The 20,452-nt window shown below is 50.7% G+C and overlaps 1 protein-coding gene across 2 annotated transcripts; it reads left to right on the top strand.

Annotated features, from left to right (window-relative positions):
- The first annotated feature begins 6,368 nt into the window (after positions 1–6,368).
- On the top strand, positions 6,369–20,220 carry LOC144931043 (protein ERGIC-53-like). Of its 2 annotated transcripts, none has more exons than XM_078854936.1 (13): positions 6,369–7,223; positions 9,556–9,710; positions 12,084–12,191; positions 13,253–13,314; positions 13,773–13,872; positions 14,192–14,315; positions 14,577–14,635; positions 15,428–15,590; positions 16,018–16,202; positions 17,051–17,124; positions 17,799–17,958; positions 18,527–18,642; positions 19,660–20,220. In XM_078854936.1, exons 1-13 carry the CDS (start codon positions 6,938–6,940, stop codon positions 19,694–19,696), a joined length of 1,629 nt encoding a protein of 542 aa, XP_078711062.1. In that variant the 5' UTR covers positions 6,369–6,937; the 3' UTR covers positions 19,697–20,220. The 2 variants fall into 2 exon arrangements, with proteins under 2 accessions (XP_078711062.1, XP_078711063.1); XM_078854937.1 differs by having other exon boundaries at positions 6,371–7,223; positions 16,018–16,193.
- Positions 20,221–20,452: the final 232 nt, after the last annotated feature.

Genomic DNA, 20,452 nt, shown 5'->3' with positions numbered 1-20,452 from the left:
AATGAAGCAAATGGAAAAGAGCAACAGGAGCAAAAGTAAGAAAGTGAAAGCAGTGCACGAACCATAATGACGACGGTAAAGTTCATGTCCAGTAACAAAAGTTGGCTCGGAAAAAAGAACTAAAAAAAGCCATTCGGAATAAAGATTATTGTTGTCCTTCCCCGCACCTCCGACTAGCACGTTTGGCTACGTACGGTGCAAAAGAAGATCGACATAGATACAATATATTTTTGGTGATTCTTACATGAGTATGCAAACAGATGGAGGATGTGTCAGGTACATATAACCAAACTCAGGACTTTAGAGGTATCAGCTGGTGGGATATGACTTCCTGTAGCATTACTTTTTGGACAGCTCCTTCTTGGTATCCATAATAAAGAGTTTTCTTTGGGTGAGAACGCGTAAATATAAATGTGTCGTTAAACCCGCCACCACCCGAGACAACCAATTGGCAAGGTTTGTCATGTAAGCAAAACGTGCCAATTAGTTACTAGTCCAACACACCGGTGTGTTGGAGAGTAAACCCACAACATTTACAATTCTGGTACGACGTTTCGCTAGTGATTACAACCAGCCTCATCAGGCCACTATCCAGAATTGTGAAGAATTAGTCGTGAAAACCCACGTGTTAAACCGACTACCCATCTTGGGGATGTCACAGTCGTCCGTGATTGGCACGTTGATGAAGCCATGTCCTTATCACCTGGTCATTCGCTAAACTTCGGGCAACAGTCGCTATGCTATTGCCGAGCTAAATGTGTTACGCGTGGATGCAGATTTTAAATCTAAATATTTTTGCTTACGTGACTTTGTCGATTCACGGGTCTACCCCTTGCATAGCCGGCAAGTTGTTTTTGTACCTACTCCAAAATGTAATCCACCGGGAGGTGATGGGGTTAAATCAATGTAAAAGCTCTAATTTTAAATAAAATCAAAGTGTTATTATACAGTACACGCGTGTTTTGCAGTGCTCGTTTGCGAGGTACAGGCGCAGCCCTGCAGTGTCCTGCTGCAGCCGCTGCTGACGGAAGGGGAGCTCTGGAAGAGCCCATTTCATCGATGGTTTTGTGGCTAAGTATCTTGAAAATGTTTTGTCGTATCCACACTTTACGCCACCGTAATCGACCTGCCGATCGATCGACTATGTTTGTGCCTATTTATATTTCAGAGTGGTCAGAGGCGGTGGTGTCACAGGCGAGAAATGTAATAAACTTAAATTTTGATTTAAAGCTTTCGTGACTGCAGGGATTCATATTCTTGGTTCTTTCGGTAAAGTCACGTAGAAGGGAAATAATAAAATAATATAAATATAAAACAATAAAAAAATTACAATTCTCACGACGTTTCGACTGCAACACAAGCAATCATCATCAGGTGTGAAGAAATCCACAGCAAGAAAAAGTGGCGGTTTTTCTTAACGTCAAATTTTCTTGCTGTGGATTTCACACCTGATGATGATTGCTTGTGTTGCAGGCGAAACGTCGTGAGAATTTTTATTGTTTTATATTTAAATTATTTTATTATTCCCCTTCTACGTGACTTTACCGAAAGAACCAAGAATACGTAATAAACTTGTGCTATTGTTTCAATCGCCGCGCCCGGAGATAGAATCAAACCGGCCACCTTTGGATGGCAAGTCTGCTACGGCAGCCTTTTACACCATGGCACCTTGTTATTAATCCAAAGTCTCACTCATTCTCTGGTGACGGCCGAGAGACTTTTACCTTCAGACTTAAAGACGTTTCAGTTTTTATGACTGTGGATAGTTCGAGGGAGTACATTTTACAGTTGGGTTTGTAAGATAAACTTTTTCTGAGGTTATTTTGTTATCAAGAAGGACATAAGTGTTGCCGCACTGTCTTGTTTGCCGAGTCCTAAAATCAATGATTAGCAGAATGCGTTATCTATCTGCACATGTTTTAGTCTACCGTCCTCTGATTTCACACATAATCCCAGACTTTGAGCACCATAGGGGCCTAAGAATATTGAATCATTGCCAACATGGCTAGCTTCTTGCCTGCACCCTTCAAAAGAAAACAGTGATTCGTAGTAAGTGTTGTTTTAATGCCGTGTTTATATACCTGGCCAAGATTCAACTGAGCCCGATTTCATGCACAATACAGAACCCACGTCTCATTAAACACACGATCGATCCCTCGTCTCATACCGTATGGATCGCTTGTTGCATCAGATGCAAGATGTTCTTCTCGTGTGATGTAGACCTCTTCAAATCGCTTGGGATCACAATGCGAGACCAAAGAGAGCAGCAGCACGTGCGTCTGGGGTGAACTGCCAAGCGAGGGAGTGCAGAGTCGCTTCAGATGAGTGGCCTTAGGTCGGACGTGTTGTTGAGAAGGAATGGTGGCCAGAGGTGAAGTCTACTGACAGCGGCAACCGAAGGAAGGAACGTGCCTGTGGGGACGACCACCGTGGAGATGGAGTGGTGAAATGAGCTCGAGTGTAGGAGCGAGAATTATTGTCAGGTGATGGCGACAACTTCATTCAGCAGTGGATAGAACATTGCTGGAGAACAAAACAACAACATACAAAGATGTGGGGTTATGAACATCCGTTTAAGATCGAGTCGCTATTTCAAGGGGACTCTGGTTACAAAGACAAATACGAAAATTAAAAAAACCGAAACCCCAAATTACCGAGGCGAGACGCACGGAAAATGTTGAACCCGTACTGTGTTTTCCGGATTGTAAGACGCACCGCAAACTTGTTCCCTGTGTCAATCAAGCGATACGAATGTGATCTCTAACACACACAACATATCGTAGTATGAGACGTAGGCCCTCCAAACTTTTTCTCAAAATACAAAAAAGTGCGTCTTATTATCTGGAGAATACGGTAGCAGGAAAACATCAACCCCACAAAGAAGTGTACACATTTCAGTAACTGTAGAGCAGACTCGTTCGTGATGAGTGATGACGGTAATGCAGACTTGTCACGTTGGAAAGAATATAAATGCCTGAGTCGAGCTTAGCCGGAGGTGTGAAATTGATGAGTGTTGGTGTGAGAGCAGCGGTGGTGGTGTGAAAAGGACCATGGGGAGTTCGAAGTCGCTTTGCTGTGGGGAAGTGAAAATGCCACGGAATTATCCAAAGCAGTTAATGCCCGCAAAACCTTCCCCGACGCTTTTTTTTAAGAAGAAAAAAATAACACAAATTATTAGATGATGCTGCTGCTGCGTTGGCAGTGGTTCACAAACAACACACTCAACACGGTCGTCAATAACACCGCGACTTTAAAAGGGGAAAACAATATATATACACATTGTATATAGATGTGTTTTCTCGCAGTGTTATTGACGGAAAATGTTGTCTTTTTTGACGTACGCGCGCTACGTTTAAATATCTTGTGCCAAAGTGGCGAGTGACGCTTTCATAGCCGCATCAAAGAGTGAAGGGCAGCAAATCCGCCGCCCGTGAGAGGCCCGTGAGAGGCGCGTGTGTGAGTTGGGTGCCGTGAGACACGCACGGAGTGAGTGAGGCTCTGCGCTGAGACTTCTCATCTCTCCACCCCCCCCCAACTCCAATCCCCCCACACGCCGCCTCCCTCCCCCTACCCCCCTCCCACCACCGTCTCCGATGCATACGTGGCACCAATACACCCACAGGCAGCAGCGCGAATTCTTAACGGCTCCTACATGCCGATGATTTAAATCGTATAAAATAATCATCGGCAGCAGTCATGCTCAATCCACTGCTGAATGAAGGCGTCTCCAAGACGCATCTGCCTGTCACCATCCTGCGCTCTAGCGAACCCACACAGCACCTTGCACATGGACTAATTTCATCGCTCCGTCTCCTCCTCCACGGTGGTTGCACTCTCGGACGCGTTCCATTCCTTGGCCGCCTCTCCCTAATTATGAGTATTATTATGAGTATTATGATGATTCTCGATCCTCCTAGCCGTGAAAAGTCCTGTCCACGCCACACCGACTTTAGTTAACAGTTTAAATGGCATGAGCCGCGTGCGTTCTCACATCCACGTTGCTACTGTAGTACCGTCGAATACAGGTCGACACCCGGGGTTGAGGCACACTGAGGTTTATTACAACAAACGTTGTGACATACACACTTGAGGGGGTATTGGCCCCCTCACCCGTCTATTTTGAGGACACACCTCCTAGCTAACCCTAGCCTGCCTCAGAGTCCTCCTCTCGTGGACTAGGGGAGGCTATCTTGGCCCGACACTGGTCAGTCGGGCCCGGTACTCAGAGTCCAGACCAGCACTGGCTCTGGCTCTGGCACCACGCCACTGGCTCGAGCCTGCGCGGTCCTGACAAGGACGGCGTACCAGGGGGAGACCAGGGCTCTATCTCGGACGTCTTCCGTCTTCTCTTCTTAGCTAACCCAACTCTCCCTAGCCCCCCGATACATTCCCCTTTTATACATCCCCCTCCCTGAGGGGTGGGGCCCGGGGGATCGTAACGTCCGAAGCGCGGACGTCGTAGAGGGCACCTGCCCGTGCACTGACGTAGCCCCGCCCACTGTGCTAGTTTCCCGTAGGATCCCATACATATCAGCTCGACACATATTTCCACCGTAAGACCCCTACACTACTCTTTCTGCCAATGTAATTCGAAGCAAGCAAAAATAGCATTTTTCAAATATATATTAGAATCAGAATATGTATTTTATACTGGAGGAATCCGATGATCTATGAAGCTCTGTTTTCACATATGTCCAGTACAGCCCTTTATCAATCCACTACTGGATGAAGGCTTTTACACGCCTTTCGCTTGTATTTGGGGGTTGTTTGACCATACTTCACCACGCTGGTCAGTGTGGGCTCATGAAGGGCCTGGGAGGCCCAGGACAGGTTCAGATATCGCTCGCCACTCGCTGATGTTGGCCGTGGCCGGGAATCCAACTCAGGTTTCCAGGTCCATTGCGGCAATGCCCTCACCACCGCATCGCCACTCCACCCCGTTGCCTGCACAGAGCTCACCGTTCAAATGCATCCTTTGGAGTCGATGCCAAAATCATCAATCGATGAGAGATCCCAATGATGATTATCTAGAGACCTCCCCTTCTCTCCACGCTGCGAGCTCGTGGTCGTTTTCCCTCTGCTGAGCGTGATTCGCGTGGCTTCATTGTGGTGATGATGGTGATGATGGTGGTGACGGTGATAATTGGGGATGGTGATGATGATGATGGTGGGGACGGTGATGATTGGTGGTGATGGTGGTGATGGTGGTGATGGTGATGATGATGGTGATGATGGTGGGGATGGTGGGGATGATGGTGATGATGGTGGGGACGGTGATGACTGGGGATGGTGGTGATGGTGATGATGGTGGGGACGGTGATGATTGGGGATGGTGGTGATGGTGGTGATGGTGATGATGATGGTGGGGACGGTGATGATTGGGGATGGTGGTGATGGTGGGGATGGTGGTGATGGTGATGATGATGTTGATGATGATGGTGATGGTGGTGATGGTGGTGATGACCATGTGCACCTCGCCTGGTTGAGCCGCTTCGACTGTGTTAGCAACGCTGAATTTGCAGATGCGCCCCTCCGATTAGCGCGGTTGGCTACGTACGGTGCGAAAGAAGTTCACCATGCAGCACATACAGGCGCGTCGCGGAAGATGATCGACCCTCCAGGTGTGTATCTCCTCTCCCATGTCCATCTCCAGTGTCCATCTCCAGTGTCCATCTCCCGTGTCCATCTCCCGTATCCATCTCCAGTGTCTATCTCCAGTGTCCATCTCCCGTGTCCATCTCCAGTGTCCATCTCCCGTGTCCATCTCCAGTGTCCATCTCCAGTGTCCATCTCCCGTGTCCATCTCCCGTATCCATCTCCAGTGTCCATCTCCCGTATCCATCTCCAGTGTCTATCTCCAGTGTCCATCTCCAGTGTCCATCTCCAGTGTCCTTCTCCAGTGTCCATCTCCCGTGTCCATCTCCCGTATCCATCTCCAGTGTCTATCTCCAGTGTCCATCTCCCGTGTCCATCTCCAGTGTCCATCTCCCGTGTCCATCTCCAGTGTCCATCTCCAGTGTCCATCTCCCGTGTCCATCTCCCGTATCCATCTCCAGTGTCCATCTCCCGTATCCATCTCCAGTGTCTATCTCCAGTGTCCATCTCCAGTGTCCATCTCCCGTATCCATCTCCAGTGTCTATCTCCAGTGTCCATCTCCCGTGTCCATCTCCCGTATCCATCTCCAGTGTCCATCTCCCGTATCCATCTCCAGTGTCCATCTCCCGTATCCATCTCCAGTGTCTATCTCCAGTGTCCATCTCCAGTGTCCATCTCCCGTATCCATCTCCAGTGTCCATCTCCCGGTGTAACTTGACAATTGCCCCCGTGTCTTCCACTCTTTCCTCTGCCGTGAACATCTTCACAGCGTCTCTCCCCCCGCTCCTGCAGTGCCGCCTGCCTCCTCTGGAGGTCGCTGCGCCCCTCGTCTGCGCCACCACCGCCACCACCATCGTCACCACCTCCACCACCGTCGTCACCGGCCGGGTCCAAGCTCCACTTAACGGGTTGCGAGGCCGGGAGCGAAGTGCAGCCGCTATCGCGAAACCAGCTCAATCACAGCAACCACATCACCTCCACATCACCACCACATCAACAACAACCACCACCAACGTCGCCGTAGCGGTGCTGTGGGCGTCTCATTGCCGTTATAATCATCACCACCATCATCATCATCACCACCATCACCAGCAGCAGCATCTCGCGACCACCACCAGCCAGAGCGGCCCATTGTAACACCACCACCACCGCCACCACCACACCGCTACCGTCATCACCACAACACTAACAGCGGCGGCTCCAGCTATCATCGGCGGCAGCAGCAGCACGCCATCACCACCACCACCACACACTAACCACCACCACCACACACTAACCACCACCACCACACACTAACCACCACCACTAGCACCACCACTACCACCACCACCACTACCCATCATGGTGCTGCACGTTCGTGACCCGGACCCCCATCGCTCCACCACCACCACATCATCGCCGTCGTCAGCATCATCATCGTCGCCGCGTCTGCTCTCCGTCATCCCCAACATCACCACTGTCACCACCACCATCATCGTCATCGCCACCATCCTCCTCGTGGATGTCGCCTCCTCGTCACCCACGGAGCTCGGCCCGACGAGGCGGCCCGAGCCTCATCTCAGCTTCTCTGGACCGGGACTCGACCACGAGGACGGGGTGATGGCGAGGTCGTGGCTTCTGCTTGGAAGTGAGCTGAGCATCATCATCACCAGCATCATCACCAGCATCACCATCATCACCATCATCATCATCAGCATCATCACCAGCATCATCAGCATCATCATCAGCAGCATCACCAGCAGCATCATCATCATCATCACCAGCATCATCACCATCATCAGCAGCAGCATCATCACCATCATCACCATCATCAGCAGCAGCATCATCACCATCATCATCACCAGCATCATCACCGGCATCATCAGCAGCACCGTGATCATCACCAGCATCATCACCACCAGCAGCAGCATCATCATCATCACCATCATCGCCATCATCACCACCATCATCATCATCACCATCATCATCGCCGTCATCATCACCATTATCACCACCACCACCAGCAGCAGCAGCAGCCAACAGCAGCAACAACACAACCATCATCAATAGCAGCATCATCATCAGCAGCAGTATCATCATCATCAGCACCGTGATCGTCAACAGCAGTAGCTGCATCACCCCATCATCTGCAGCACCATCAGCGGCAAGACCATCGGCAGTAGCAATGGCATTCGTGGTCATCAGTAGCAGAATCAACATCAGCAGTACAAGTCTCATCAGCAGGAGCAGCATAATCAATAATAACAATGGGTTGTCGTCAACATTATCATCGGGGTCATTCAATCAATCATCAACAGACAGCAGCAGCTGCATCATCAATAGCAACATGGGCAGCAGGAGGGTCATCAATAATCATCATCATCATCCTCGTCTCGACCTGTTACTATTGATTATCACATTGCATTGTCGTCGCATCTGAGTGCCGATAAAATATGTAACATTTTGTGTTCAAGTTAACGCTGTTGCGTGCAAATCTGGACAGTTGTCTGTCGCAGAGTGGTTCTCAAAGTGATACATTTATCGCCCAAGGAGGAATTATGTTAATGATGATGGGCTGTGTCAATCAACTTTGCTCTGCAACCACGACTTTTACGCGTAATTTGTTTACTAGAAGTCGAACTCTCTACTACGCAAGTTGTAAATGTGTTTGTTTTATAGTTATTGCTGTAGTCGTTGTTGAATCGTCGTGGAATCAATCAAGGCGTGAGATTTGTCAAAGGTCATCAAAGCCGAGCCGTGTACTCGCCTGCCACGTCACTCGGGCACGGCCACATGGAGCCTTTCCACATGGAGCCTCTCCACAAAGCCCTCTCTGGCCAAATCCGCGGCGTGCTCCCACGACGCCACCATTCCCTTGTGCTGTACTTGTGTTCCGACGTTTGTGGCACCCCCCCCCACCACCAAGGCTTCACCACCCACACGCTTCAGCACATTCACCAGCGTTGGGGTGGAAGTGTGATCACAATCCCCAAGCTCCCTCCCCAACGACCCTGTAATGGCGTGGGGGTGGGAGGAAGGGCCTCCATCCAGCAGTGGATTGCTAAAATAGGACCTACTTGCCACCTGTCATGGGAACGTGGAATTTACATGAGCGGGTCGGGGCTACCAATGACAGAAGATGTGGGAGACCACCCCCCTCCCTCCCCTCCCATCCCTCCACGTGGCCGGGTTTGACAGCTCGAGTTTAGACTTTGGCTGAGCCACCGCTTGAAAGTGCTTTTGAGATAATAAATAAAGTGTTACTTTACATGCTGTACATCACGTGGCCAGAGTGCAGTTACTGTGTTTGCACGTAGTCCGGTTAACGTCTTCACCATCATCGTTATGATGGTGGGCTGCTAAAGTGGGTACCAATTTGTGGAAAGTCGACAGAGACCGAGCCCTGCCATAAGAATGTGGAATGCCCTTCATTGGATCAGAGTTCTCAACACAAATGATTGAGCACCACCCAAGCCAGCGCTCGGTCAAGCAAGTTGACTCGTTGGTTTGAGTTGCTGATGTGTTTATCACAATGCACTGTTGCTGTGGCATTGCCAGCCTCGGTGAGTCTCAAGACCCCTTTTTCAAGAGGGCCCTGCATTGAGATGTTTGGCCAGTCTTATTTTGTTATTGGCGTATTGGAATATCTGACGAATACCTATGCGTACAGTGCAAGGGGAAAACCCTCAAGGAATCTACGCAAATGGATCATTACAATCCAATTTGTTGTACTTGCCATCTGCCCAATGCTGAACCCACCGGGTTGGGAGTGTTGGATGATCTCGTCACGATCCACAAATCGTGCCACCAGAAATCTTGAAGGCAACTTGTTCTGTCTGAGGATGTCCCAGCACATGTCTTATTTAAATACAAAATTCAAACGAAAAACGGTAGAAGAAGAAGAAGTAGTGAAATATAGACAAAAAAAATTGTCCTTAATTGGAGACGTTTCGTTTTCCTTCGCGTGTCCGTCCGCGCAGACGCCATGGTCACCTCGGAGCAGGCTCGCCTGGCGCCGTCGCTCCGGGAGCAGCACGGCTCCGTGTGGACCCGCAACCCCGTGGCACTGCCGCACTGGGAGGTGGAGGTCACGCTGCGCGTCACGGGGACCGGCGCCGTCGGTGCCGACGGGATGGTGAGCGGTGGCACCGGCTCGCGCACACGGCTCACCGGCCGTGAGCGGGAGGGAAGGGGGTTGGGAGGTGGGGGGGGGTACCCTGAGGGGCACATTTTGGAGGGGGCAAATCATTTCGGTAAAAAAAAACAAGATCGATTTGGCACATACATGAAGCTTTTGTCATGCAGTGTTACGTGTATCTGAAATTAAATATACGTTGAGAATTGTGTTTTACCAATTTACAATTTGACACGGGTGAAGATGCTTTGGCGTCGCTTTAAAACTCACGGCTGCCGTTAGACGCTCGTGAATCGATCACTTTGTCACGATTTGGGTTCACGGTCTAAATCGCGAATAACAATTATTTTCGTCTCTTTTGTTCTATTCCAGTAGTCTTAAGGTCACATATAACTGCATATTGTTACACGCGGACCATTGCTTTTTTGTGTGAGGTGCAAAAGTGCTTGCCAAGCCACCAACATTGGTGTCATTGGGGATTAGTGACCTGTGTAACATGTAGAAACGTTTAGACCCCTCACCTCTTACATTCAGAAACGCTAAACATCACCACCATCATCCTCAAGCACAATCAACGAGTCTCAAGCACAGCCGCATGGAGTAAGTCCATGCACCAGCATGTTCTTACCCTAGCACAGAGAAACACCTTTGGGGAGGGGTGAAGGGTGTTGAGGCTTTAACCTCTGCATTAAGTCAAGGCCGCTTAAAGTGCGTGTTGACTGAGAGATAATTCCTCAGAGTTGGCACCACGTGATCCGGAGGACGCCGATTTTTTTTCCACAACACCGCCGTCGTTTTCCGGTCACTCTGCGGGAGTGACCGGAGGGTCCTTTGTCGTTCACTTGGTGAACAAGTGGCGGGATGTTGCCTACCTCGCCTGGTATTCAGGAGGTCGTGCGTTTGATCCTAACCTTCCCGTTTGTATATTTGGCGTTTGCGTGTCTCTCTCCCCCATGGTCGCCTGGATTTTTATCCATGCCCTCCTGTTTTTCCCTCCACATTTTAGAAACATGCATTTAGAATATTTTACTGCTATAAATTTCCACATCAAAAGCCACTTCTTTGAGCTATCATTTGTGGCCAGGTCATTCTGAAAAATAGCTCTATAGCTCAGTGGGCCTTCCCTGGTAAAATAAAATTTTGTTTAAATATTTGACTTTAAACTTTCGTGACTGCAGGAATTCATATTCTTTGGTTCTTTCGGGAAAGTCACGTAGATAGAAAAATGTGAATAAAAATACAATTAAATTAAAAATAATAAAAACTAAATAATAGTTTAGTACGGAGTGGACCTTCGGTGAACATATAAATATTATCGGTGCCGATGGACTCCCCGCCGTACGGAAGAAGACGATCGCTCGCAATCCCAGGCCGCACCTCTCCCGTGCCTTAGCAGCTGCGAGATGACACAACGTCCCACTTCAGGTTCTGCTCTCTGCCGCGCCGACAGCGCCGACCTCTGCTCACATCGTGGGGCGGGAGCGGGCCGGAGAGAACGGAGTCGGTTCGATGTCGCTGCGCAGTTTTTCTCGCTGGTGCTGCGTGGCTCTCCGACGCGTGTTTGGGTTGTGCCACGCGTCGTCCGGCAGTGCTACCCAAGTCGTGTTTGCACTGCAGTCTTCTTCACTGATTTTTCAGAGGGTGGGCCACTTCCGCCGATAAGACACCACCAGTGTGAGGGCCGCCACACATTTCAAACCATTGGGTTTGACAGCACAACGATGGGGGTGTGGGGGTGGGGTGTTGTCGCTCTTTGTGGGGGGCCGCACGAAAGGCCACCAGGGGCTGCCAGTGACCCGCGTGTCTCGCAATGAAGAACGCCGTTGTGCATTCATCGCTCACGCGGGTCCCTCATCCACCGCTAGATGGCGCTCACTCATGCTCTGCTCACAGCGTTCATCGCTTGACACATTAAACCAACATTTTTGGCTTCTCAGAGCTGGAAATTTTTGTTGTCGTTTGTTTGAAACACCAAATGAAATAAGATGGGGTTTCTTTTTACTGCGATAATCGGCGACTGGGCGAAGACCGTCGGCGCGCTTCTTCACTTGAGAGCGCGATGTCGCCTTGGGTGGCTGAAACCTGGGGTTTGAACCCTTGGTGGCTGAAACCTGGGGTTTGAACCCTTGGTGGCTGAAACCTGGGGTTTGAACCCTTGGTGGCTGAAACCTGGGGTTTGAACCCTTGGTGGCTGAAACCTGGGGTTTGAACCCAGGGTGTCAGCGGCGCTGGCTCAGTTTCTGCAACTCAGACATAACGAGTCACCTGGCTACCTCGCTCACCGGCGTTCTAGATCTCGACGCTATTTCTGACAACCCGTCGTCTCTCCCGGTCCATCCGGGTGCCCCCCCCCCCCATCTCTCCTCCGCGCAGGCCCTGTGGTACACGGCGAATCAGGGCTCCGAGGGACCTGTGTTTGGCGCCGCCGACCGCTGGAATGGGCTGGGCGTCTTCCTCGACTCCTTCGACAATGACGGCATGGTGAGGCCCGAGGACACGGAGAAGCCCAGGAGTTTGTGTCGACCCTCTTCTCGTGTTCCCCTCTCCCCCCATCATCTGGCTCACAGTCTCCCCCCCTCCTGTCACTTCTCATCTCCTGTGTCCCCATGTCCTAGCGTCCCACTGTCTTCTCGTGTGCATCTCACGAAGTTCAAAGTCTAATTCTGTGTTCCCAGCTCACTGTCACTCAATGTCTCTCCGTACTTCTATCTTCCCCCGCACCTCCGATTAGCAAGGTTGGCTACGTACGGTACGAAAGAAGTTCGAAATACATACATACATCGTGTTCTATGTTTGATGCTAAGTGGAACTTTGTCCCACATTTGCCATGCATCTCTATCTTCATTTGTCCCACTTTCCACGATCTCCCTGTGCCATTACCATAACCTCATCTCACCAACCCCTCAGGTTCTTAATGATAATTATAAATCTCTACCCCCATGTCTCCATCTCCACACGTCCTCATTTTAACTTTGAACCACAGTGTATTAACTTACTCTCACAGGCACTCACCCACACACGCACATTCACCCACTCAATCACATACTCATTCACCTTGATCACTCTTGCAAATGAGACTCCTATGCTGCTCTCATGAGTTCTCACCTGGTTTAACAAAATCATCTTGAAACTTGATCCATGATTATTTAAATGTTACACTCATGCCACAGTGGCGAGGTATACAGGAGGTCGTGGGTTCAAACCCAACCTTGATACCTGTACATTTGGAGTTTGCATGTTCTCCCCGTGGTCGCGTGGATCTTTCTCCGGTTTTTCCCTCCACATTTAGAAACATGCGTTTAGAGGATTTGACTGCTATACATTTGCACGTGATAAGCCACTTCGTTGAGTTATCAGTTGTGGCCAGGCCGCTTCTGAAAAAGAGCTCTAGAGCTCAGTGGGCCTTTCCTGGTAAAATAAATAATATATAGTTTTAAAAAGTCTCACCGTCTGCCCGTGCCCTCGAACGCTGCTAACTCTGTGTGCGCACTTCGACGATCGTGAGTAACGTGCCACGCCGCTTGTCTCCTTGGCGACCACAGAGGAACAACCCGATGATGCTGGCGCTGGTGAACGACGGCACCCAGAACTACAACCACCAGACGTGAGTGCCCGTGGGAGGGAGCGTGCAGGGTGTAAAGGAGGCTATGCAGGAGGCGATATCGGCCGTGTGTGGCCAGGTGGTGTGTTTGGATGGGTGTTAGGTGTGTGCGTGAAGAGGCTGTATCGGCTGTGTGTATGCGAGTGAGTGGTGTGTACAAAGGGTGTAGCTGGAGGTGGTGTGCATTTACTCTCGTGATGTGTTCATTAAACCGCGTGCTACTGGGGTTGAACAACACCCTACAAACTGCACAGCAGAGAAAAATTCTAGAGAAATTCTAAACAATGCAAATGTGACGATAAATATGAGACAATAATTTGTTTTTTATATAGGATTTGTCAGTTCGGGGCAGGGGGGGGTGGGTGCAGGGGAATTTGCTCGGGGGGGGGGGTGCGGAAGATCCCCCCCAATTGTCACGTGTCTCCACTCGCTCCCCTTGCTCCTCCGCGATCACCACCCAGGGACGGCATCACGCAGGCGCAGGGAAACTGCGTCCAGGATTTCCGCAACAAGCCGTACCCTGTCCGCGTCAAGGTCTCCTACTACCGGAGCGCGCTCACGGTGAGTCCGCACGCCGAGGACGCTGCACTTTGTCTTTCTGTGCTTTTGTCATGTTGGTGACCCCAGGGTTCACTCTTGAGCACAAGTGCGACTCCTCTCTCCTGGTCTCTTTTAGTTCTCACCCGGTTAAATAAAACAAAAGTGACATTGAATGCTGGGGTGTACGTGGTGCGTGTGTGGTGTGTGTGGTGTTACGTGTTGTGTGTGTGGTGTACGTGTTGCGTGTGTGGTGTTGCGTGTTGTGTGTGGCGTGGTTGTATGGTGTCTGCAATGTGTGTGTGTGTGTGACGCCTGGTGTGCTGTGGTGGGGTGTGTGCAGGTGATGGTGAACTCTGGACTCACGCCCAGCACCGAGGACTATGAGCCGTGCGTGGCTGTGCACAACGTGGTTCTGCCACCGCAAGGATACTTCGGCATTTCCGCGGCAACTGGGGGTTTGGCCGGTACAATACAACTTGCAACACGCAGGCTTACCAGCTCAGATGCTCACCATCTCACAGGCTTACCAGCTCATCAACTCGCACGCTCATCAACTAGTACATTAAATTACTCAAAAGGTAACAGATTCAAAGGCTCATCAGATTACAAGCGCAAAGACTCACCTGCTGACAGGCTCATGATGATGATGATGGCTTTATTGATGATGACGGTAATGACGATGATGATTGTGATGATAACGGTGTCCCGTGATTGTTCCGTCACAGATGATCACGACGTTCTGTCATGGCAGCTGTACAGCCTGGTGGAGCCTGGCCAGGAGGAGGTGAGTGGCAATGGTGGTGATAGGCGGTGGTGGTGAGTGGTGGTGGTGGTGGTGAGAGGCGGTGGTGGTGAGGTGTAAGTGTATGCAGCGTGGTCGCATCTACTGGGCTCACAAATGTCCTATGTCGCTCGTGCGTGGTGTGTGTGTGAGTTATACGATTTGTGTGTTGTTCGTGCGTGAGTTGTGTGTAGTTTTTGTGCTGTTTGTGAGTAGTGCATGTATATGTTTAGTGTGGTTGGTGTGTCGGCTGTGTGTTGTTTGTGTTACGTTGTGTGTGGTGTGTTTATGGGTCGTTACCTTTGTGTGGGTGCCATGCGAATTGCATTGTGTTACCTGTATGTGTGTGTGTATATTGTGTGTGTCTACATGGTGTGTGTGGTTTGGGGCGAGCCACATGCAGTCGATGTGTCCCCTGTGCACGACGTATGGTTAGTGTGTGTGTCACACGTGATGTTGTGGTTCCCGTGTTGCTTTTGCGCGATGCTGCACGATGTTAGTTGCGTGCACGCTCCACGTGCCACACACAAAAGAAACGAAGATCCCCCGTACAGCCTGAGCAGACTGTTGGGGCAGGTGCTGTTAGCGAGCGCCCATGAAGGCCGGCACGACACACAAGCACACGCACAAGCGCACACACACAAGCGCACACACACAAGCGCACACACACAAGCGCACACACACAAGCACACACACAAGCACAAGCACACACACAAGCACACGCACAAACACACGCACAAGCACACGCACAAGCACAAGTACACGTGCTTACGCCATTTCTCCGCGCGTTCGTAGCCGCCGGTGGTTCCCGTGCCGGTCGCTGAGGAACAGACGCTCCAGGAGGCCGCACAGGCAGCCGGGCCCGAGGGGGCTGTCAACGCGGGGGCCCAGGAGGCGACAGAGGCCAAGGAGGTGGAGTGGGCCCCGCTTGAGGCCGCCGATGAGCAGAGGGAGGGAGGTAATGGTCAATCGCTCACACTTCGTGCAGGGCTTCGTTTTAGCTGGGCCTGTCCGGGTCGGCAACCTGGAAAATATTTCGGCTACCCGGCACACCACATCTGGTATACATTTCACGACGACTTTGGCTACTTCAGGGTATTGTTAGCAGGGACGGAGGGCATATTTGGTGAGAAATTTAAGCCTTGGCCTTGGGGATTAAGACTTGGGATACTGCACAGAGTAAAAGCGACAAAATTACGCCGACTGCTCCCGATCCCGTCGGATCGCAAAGCTAAACGGGAGTTGAGCCATGTTCGTACCTAGATGTGGGATAGATTGCTTGCGCAATACAGCAGGTGTTTTAGGATTGGGCTACGAGATGGCCCAAGATTCTTGCGCCAAAATGTCAGCTGTGTGAATCCGTGGCGACCTCTTGTCCTGCCCAGGAGCGACCGCGGGAGTCTATGTCGACATCGAGCGCAGCCTGCAGCAATTGCTCGAGGGTCAGAACAAGGTCCACATGGAGATCAAGCAGCTGGGCCGCAGCCTGGGGCTCGTGTTGGAGGAGCAGCAGCGTCAAGTGGACCTCCTGGCCCACACGACCACCGGCCGGCCCGGGGAGGTCAGTCAGGCAAGCAGCTGCCGCGCCACTGCCACCACCGCCACTGCCTATGCAAACGGAAACACTGCCGCTTTACCGCAACCACCTCTAACTCTCCCCACCAACACCACCGCCGCCGCCATGCCCTCTAGCTCTCAATTGTCAGCCATGATCCATTCACTGCTGGATGAAGGCCTCCCCGAGCCGTCGCCATCTCTCGCGATCCTGCCGCGTAACAATCCACCGAGCACCTGCACGAGAACCGATCTCATCGCTCCGTTGGCTGCCGTCCTCCCAACGAGCAGCAGGTCCTGCCCCAGCCCACCGCGCGTACCCTTCTTGTGTTTTTTGCGTGGAGATATGGATATTTGAAGGAGACACAATTTCCGCTTGCTTATTTTGTTATCCCTGTGTGTGTGTGTTCAAATTGAAGACATGCAGTCACATTGATTAGCTCTGAGTTGACAGTAATTTCAAATTGCGTTCCCTGTCCTTTGCTCTGCAAAGTCACCAATGTGTGTGTGTGTGTGCGCCCATGTGTGCTTGGGTTGTTTGGAGCGGTGGCGCAGTGGTTAGCGCGCTACGCTACGAACCCGACGACCCAACACCGGTTGACTTTTATCTGAAGCGGTCTTGGGCCTCCCCTAGGTCGATTCGGCCTCAATGAGTACCTGGTGCAGTGTGTAAACGTCGCCAATGGGGAGACAGGTAGTCGGCACAATAGGGCGTTGGTCCCGTGCCGGCCTTCATAAGTGCTACTCGCTCACAGCACTTGCCCCTAAAAGATCTGTTGTCTTCGCGAGTTGATTGATCGACGATTATAACGGTGAGCGATGATGTTCCTTCTCCCCTTCCTCCCGTCTCTCCCCCCGTGGCAGCCGCTGGGAGGGCAGGCCCTGGAGGAGCTGCAGAGGCACCAGCAGGAGCTGCTGCTGCAGCTCTCGCACCTCCGGTACGCCGTCGGTTGCCGGGCCAGCGCTCGCCGTCGTTCAACACAGTTTCTCCTCGCCAGAGACGACAATTTTGGCCGCATTGTTTCAAGACGAGAAAATTCTACACCGGCGTCGATTTTCGATCCCATCCAGTTTATTTGTGCAGTCGCACAAGGGCTTTTTTTTACGTGGAGAGGAGATAGACTGTCATTTCGTTTTTTTTCTTCTCCACGACACTCGTGGTTGTTGCGACATAAACAAGGATACACACACACTTAAACACAAATACCAACGTATATATATTTACTAACAGTGCATACATGTAAACAAATGTAAATGCACACGCACCAACATGAACATAGCACATGCATATCCACACACACTAATATGCGTAGGTGTAGCAAACACCTATAAAGGACAACATAAGGACGTGGTCTAACTAGCACCACATCCGATCACCTTTGCCTCCCCTGTGATATTTTCACAAAAAGTACACCATGGACTAATTTAAGGCTGAGTCAACCTATAGGAGACATAGAAGCAGTTAACACATCTGTCACTGACGTTGGTCGTGTGCTGGAATCAAACTCTGGTCGCCGGGTTCCTAGCCCACCGCACACAACTGCTTGTGTGTGTGTGCGTGCGTGCGTGTGTGTGTGCGTCCATGTGTGTGTGCGTGTGTGCGTGTGTACAGGGGTGCGGTGGAGGAGGTGTCGGCGCACGCAGGCACGGCGCGAGACGCAGCCGCCGTGGGCAGGGACAACCCTTACGACAGCACGCACCACTTCACCCATATCCGCGACACGCTGGAGCTTGTCAAGCGAGACGTCGGCAGCCTGGCTCAGCGGCCCGTGGTCAGCGTCTCTCCGCTTGCTTCCGTCCAGTTCGGCACGATCATATCAATAATAGTGATAGCATCGTCGTCATCGTCGATGCAGACTGCATCTCTCACAATCGCCGAGTGACACGAGCTGGAAGGCAGCAGCCAGGCGGCGAGACGGCGCCAGCGATTGCCCAAGCTCTGCAGTCCCAAGTTTGTAGTGGCAGCCACGTTGCCTAGCGGCGAGTTCATCTTCCTGCGCCGGTGGTTTAATGCGCCGCTACTTTGATCGGCCCATTTGTGCAATCGGCTGAACGATGTAACAATGACAATAGCAATGGTCAGGGGGCCTTTAATTGGAACGCTGACAATCAAGAATGTCGAATCCAATAGCTGCTGTGCAGCCCGATATAACCTTTCGATTTGAAAGTCGCCGCGGATGGCAATGCTCATCGTACGTCACCGGTTCCCAGGCTACGAGGCGCTTCACACGGCAATTGTACGTGTACATGTTTATCACGGTTGGCTACGCACGGTGCGAAAGAAGTTCAACATACCTGTTTACCCCGCGTGCGTGCGTGCGTGCGTTCGCGCGATCGCAGGAGCAGCCCATGCGCTGCCCGGAGGTGCCCCCCCCACCCACGTGCCTGCCCCCTGCAATCTTCCTGCTCTTCCTGGCGCTGCAGACGATCGTCATCCTTGGCTTCCTCGCGTACAAGTGAGGACGCGCACCTGCAACCTCGCCGCTCTTTGGTAGACGTGTGTGTGAGTTCCGGATTTTGGGGTCTGAGGGTCCAGGACACAGGAGGATGTGGGAAAGTCTAGCTTGTAGGATATGCAGAGAGCGTGGCCAAAAAGCTGGCATACCATACGATTCGTTACAGCTGCAGGGAAAACAGCACGGCACACGGGGTACGATGCTTGCCAAGGGTGTACTTGACGTGTTGATGGGAGAGGAAGTGCGTGCTCTGCAAAATCTTGACAGGATGCCACTGCCAGAGAGACCTGGGGGCACGTGGGGAGCAGTGGTGTAATGTTGCCGTGACGATTATCTGAACCGGTCCTGGGCCTCCCCTAGGTTGACTCAGCCTCAAATGAGTACCTGGTGCGATGTGCCAGGCGTGGTGTTGGCCACCCACCCCTTCGCGTGAAGTGCCGGTTTTTGTAGGTGCTCGCTAACAGCACTTGCCCCGACAGTCTAAGGCTATACGGGGGATCTTTGTCTTTGTAATGTTGCCTCATCTTTTCAAGAACCAGGGAGACATGACCCCTCCTCTCATGTTTAGTGTTTATACAATGGGGACTCGGGTCTCAAAATGTAAATGTGAAAACTAAAATCTAAAAATTCACAGGCAAAGATGTAAAATTAAAGTTGGAATTAGAAAAAATCCATAATCTTACCTTAAGAGCGTAATCCTGTTTTTTTGGTCACACATGAATGAAACAGGAAGAATTAGCATCTAATATCAAATCAATACGTACCTCATCGTACTTGCATATTTAAGCTATGGCCAGTGGCATAAAACAACTTAACCGATTTTTTTTTTATATATAACTTAAAAGCCTTGCACTTTGTATGTTGTTGACCTTTCGCACCGTAAGTAGCCAACCATGCTAATCCGAGAAACCAGTCTTAACTTTGGCTCAAGCTTGGGAAAATGTTTCCTTTGTGATGACTGCGGCGTCACCAAGTCGTGTTGTCAGGTTGTGACCACTCGACTCTCTTCATGTGCAGGAACCACAGAGATGCCGCGGCAAAGAAGTTTTTTTGAGCCAGCACAAGCAAGGGTCGCAAGCCACCACAGCCACGGGGAACGTTTTCTATCGATTGGTTAAAATTTAATTGAAAAAAAATCGAAAAAAAGTTTTCCTTTTTTTACAAAACCTTGCACTCGGGAGGAATTCGTTGCGATGCCCAGTGTCACCATGGACCGTGTACCCTGGAGTTTTTTTTTTACCGTAGAATATTAGCGGCTGCAGACAATGTTTTGCTGCACCTCGTGCCATCCGCATGACAAACCGACTCAGGATGAAGACTGCACTGCAATGTCCTGTTTGTATTTACAAATGTGTGTCTGTCCAGTCCCTTTGTAAGTGGTTCCTGGTGCGTGGAAATTCACAACAAGTGGATAGATATGAATTTCTCTTTCGGAGGAAACCTGTATTATTTGCGTACGACCGATACGAACGCATGCTCTGAAATGCGACACGGACGTAATAAGACCGTGGAACTAAAAATGACCTTTCAATGAATCGAAAAACTAAGCAACAAGCATAATGTAAAAAAAACACATGAGAAATAAAGTTAAAGTGCATGATATGGTTTGTTTGTAACTTTTTTTAAATGTCACTATTAATCACCTCTACCATTAGTTAACATCAATACCTAATGCAAGACAAATTACCCTTGAATCACAACGTATAGCACAATGGCCAATGAGTTATAGTAATGCAAGGCCTCTCTGTTTATGAAGAGAGCAGTTAGATATTTACATTTCTATCTCATGGACTAACCGGCAGTTACAACC

The sequence above is a fragment of the Lampetra fluviatilis genome, chromosome 3 (assembly GCF_964198595.1).
Source record: "Lampetra fluviatilis chromosome 3, kcLamFluv1.1, whole genome shotgun sequence".
NCBI classification, from domain to species: Eukaryota; Metazoa; Chordata; class Hyperoartia; order Petromyzontiformes; family Petromyzontidae; genus Lampetra; species Lampetra fluviatilis.
Note: the sequence above shows the minus strand (reverse complement) of the source record. Positions and strands in the feature narration are given on the sequence as shown.

Bases quoted from the DNA above. Each gene is read 5' to 3' on its own strand.
- LOC144931043 (XM_078854936.1), top strand. From the start codon at position 6,938: ATGGTGCTGCACGTTCGTGACCCGGACCCCCATCGCTCCACCACCACC. The intron at 7,224-9,555 runs GTGAGCTGAGCA...CCGTCCGCGCAG, and splicing joins GTCGTGGCTTCTGCTTGGAA to ACGCCATGGTCACCTCGGAG. The intron at 9,711-12,083 runs GTGAGCGGTGGC...TCCTCCGCGCAG, and splicing joins CCGTCGGTGCCGACGGGATG to GCCCTGTGGTACACGGCGAA.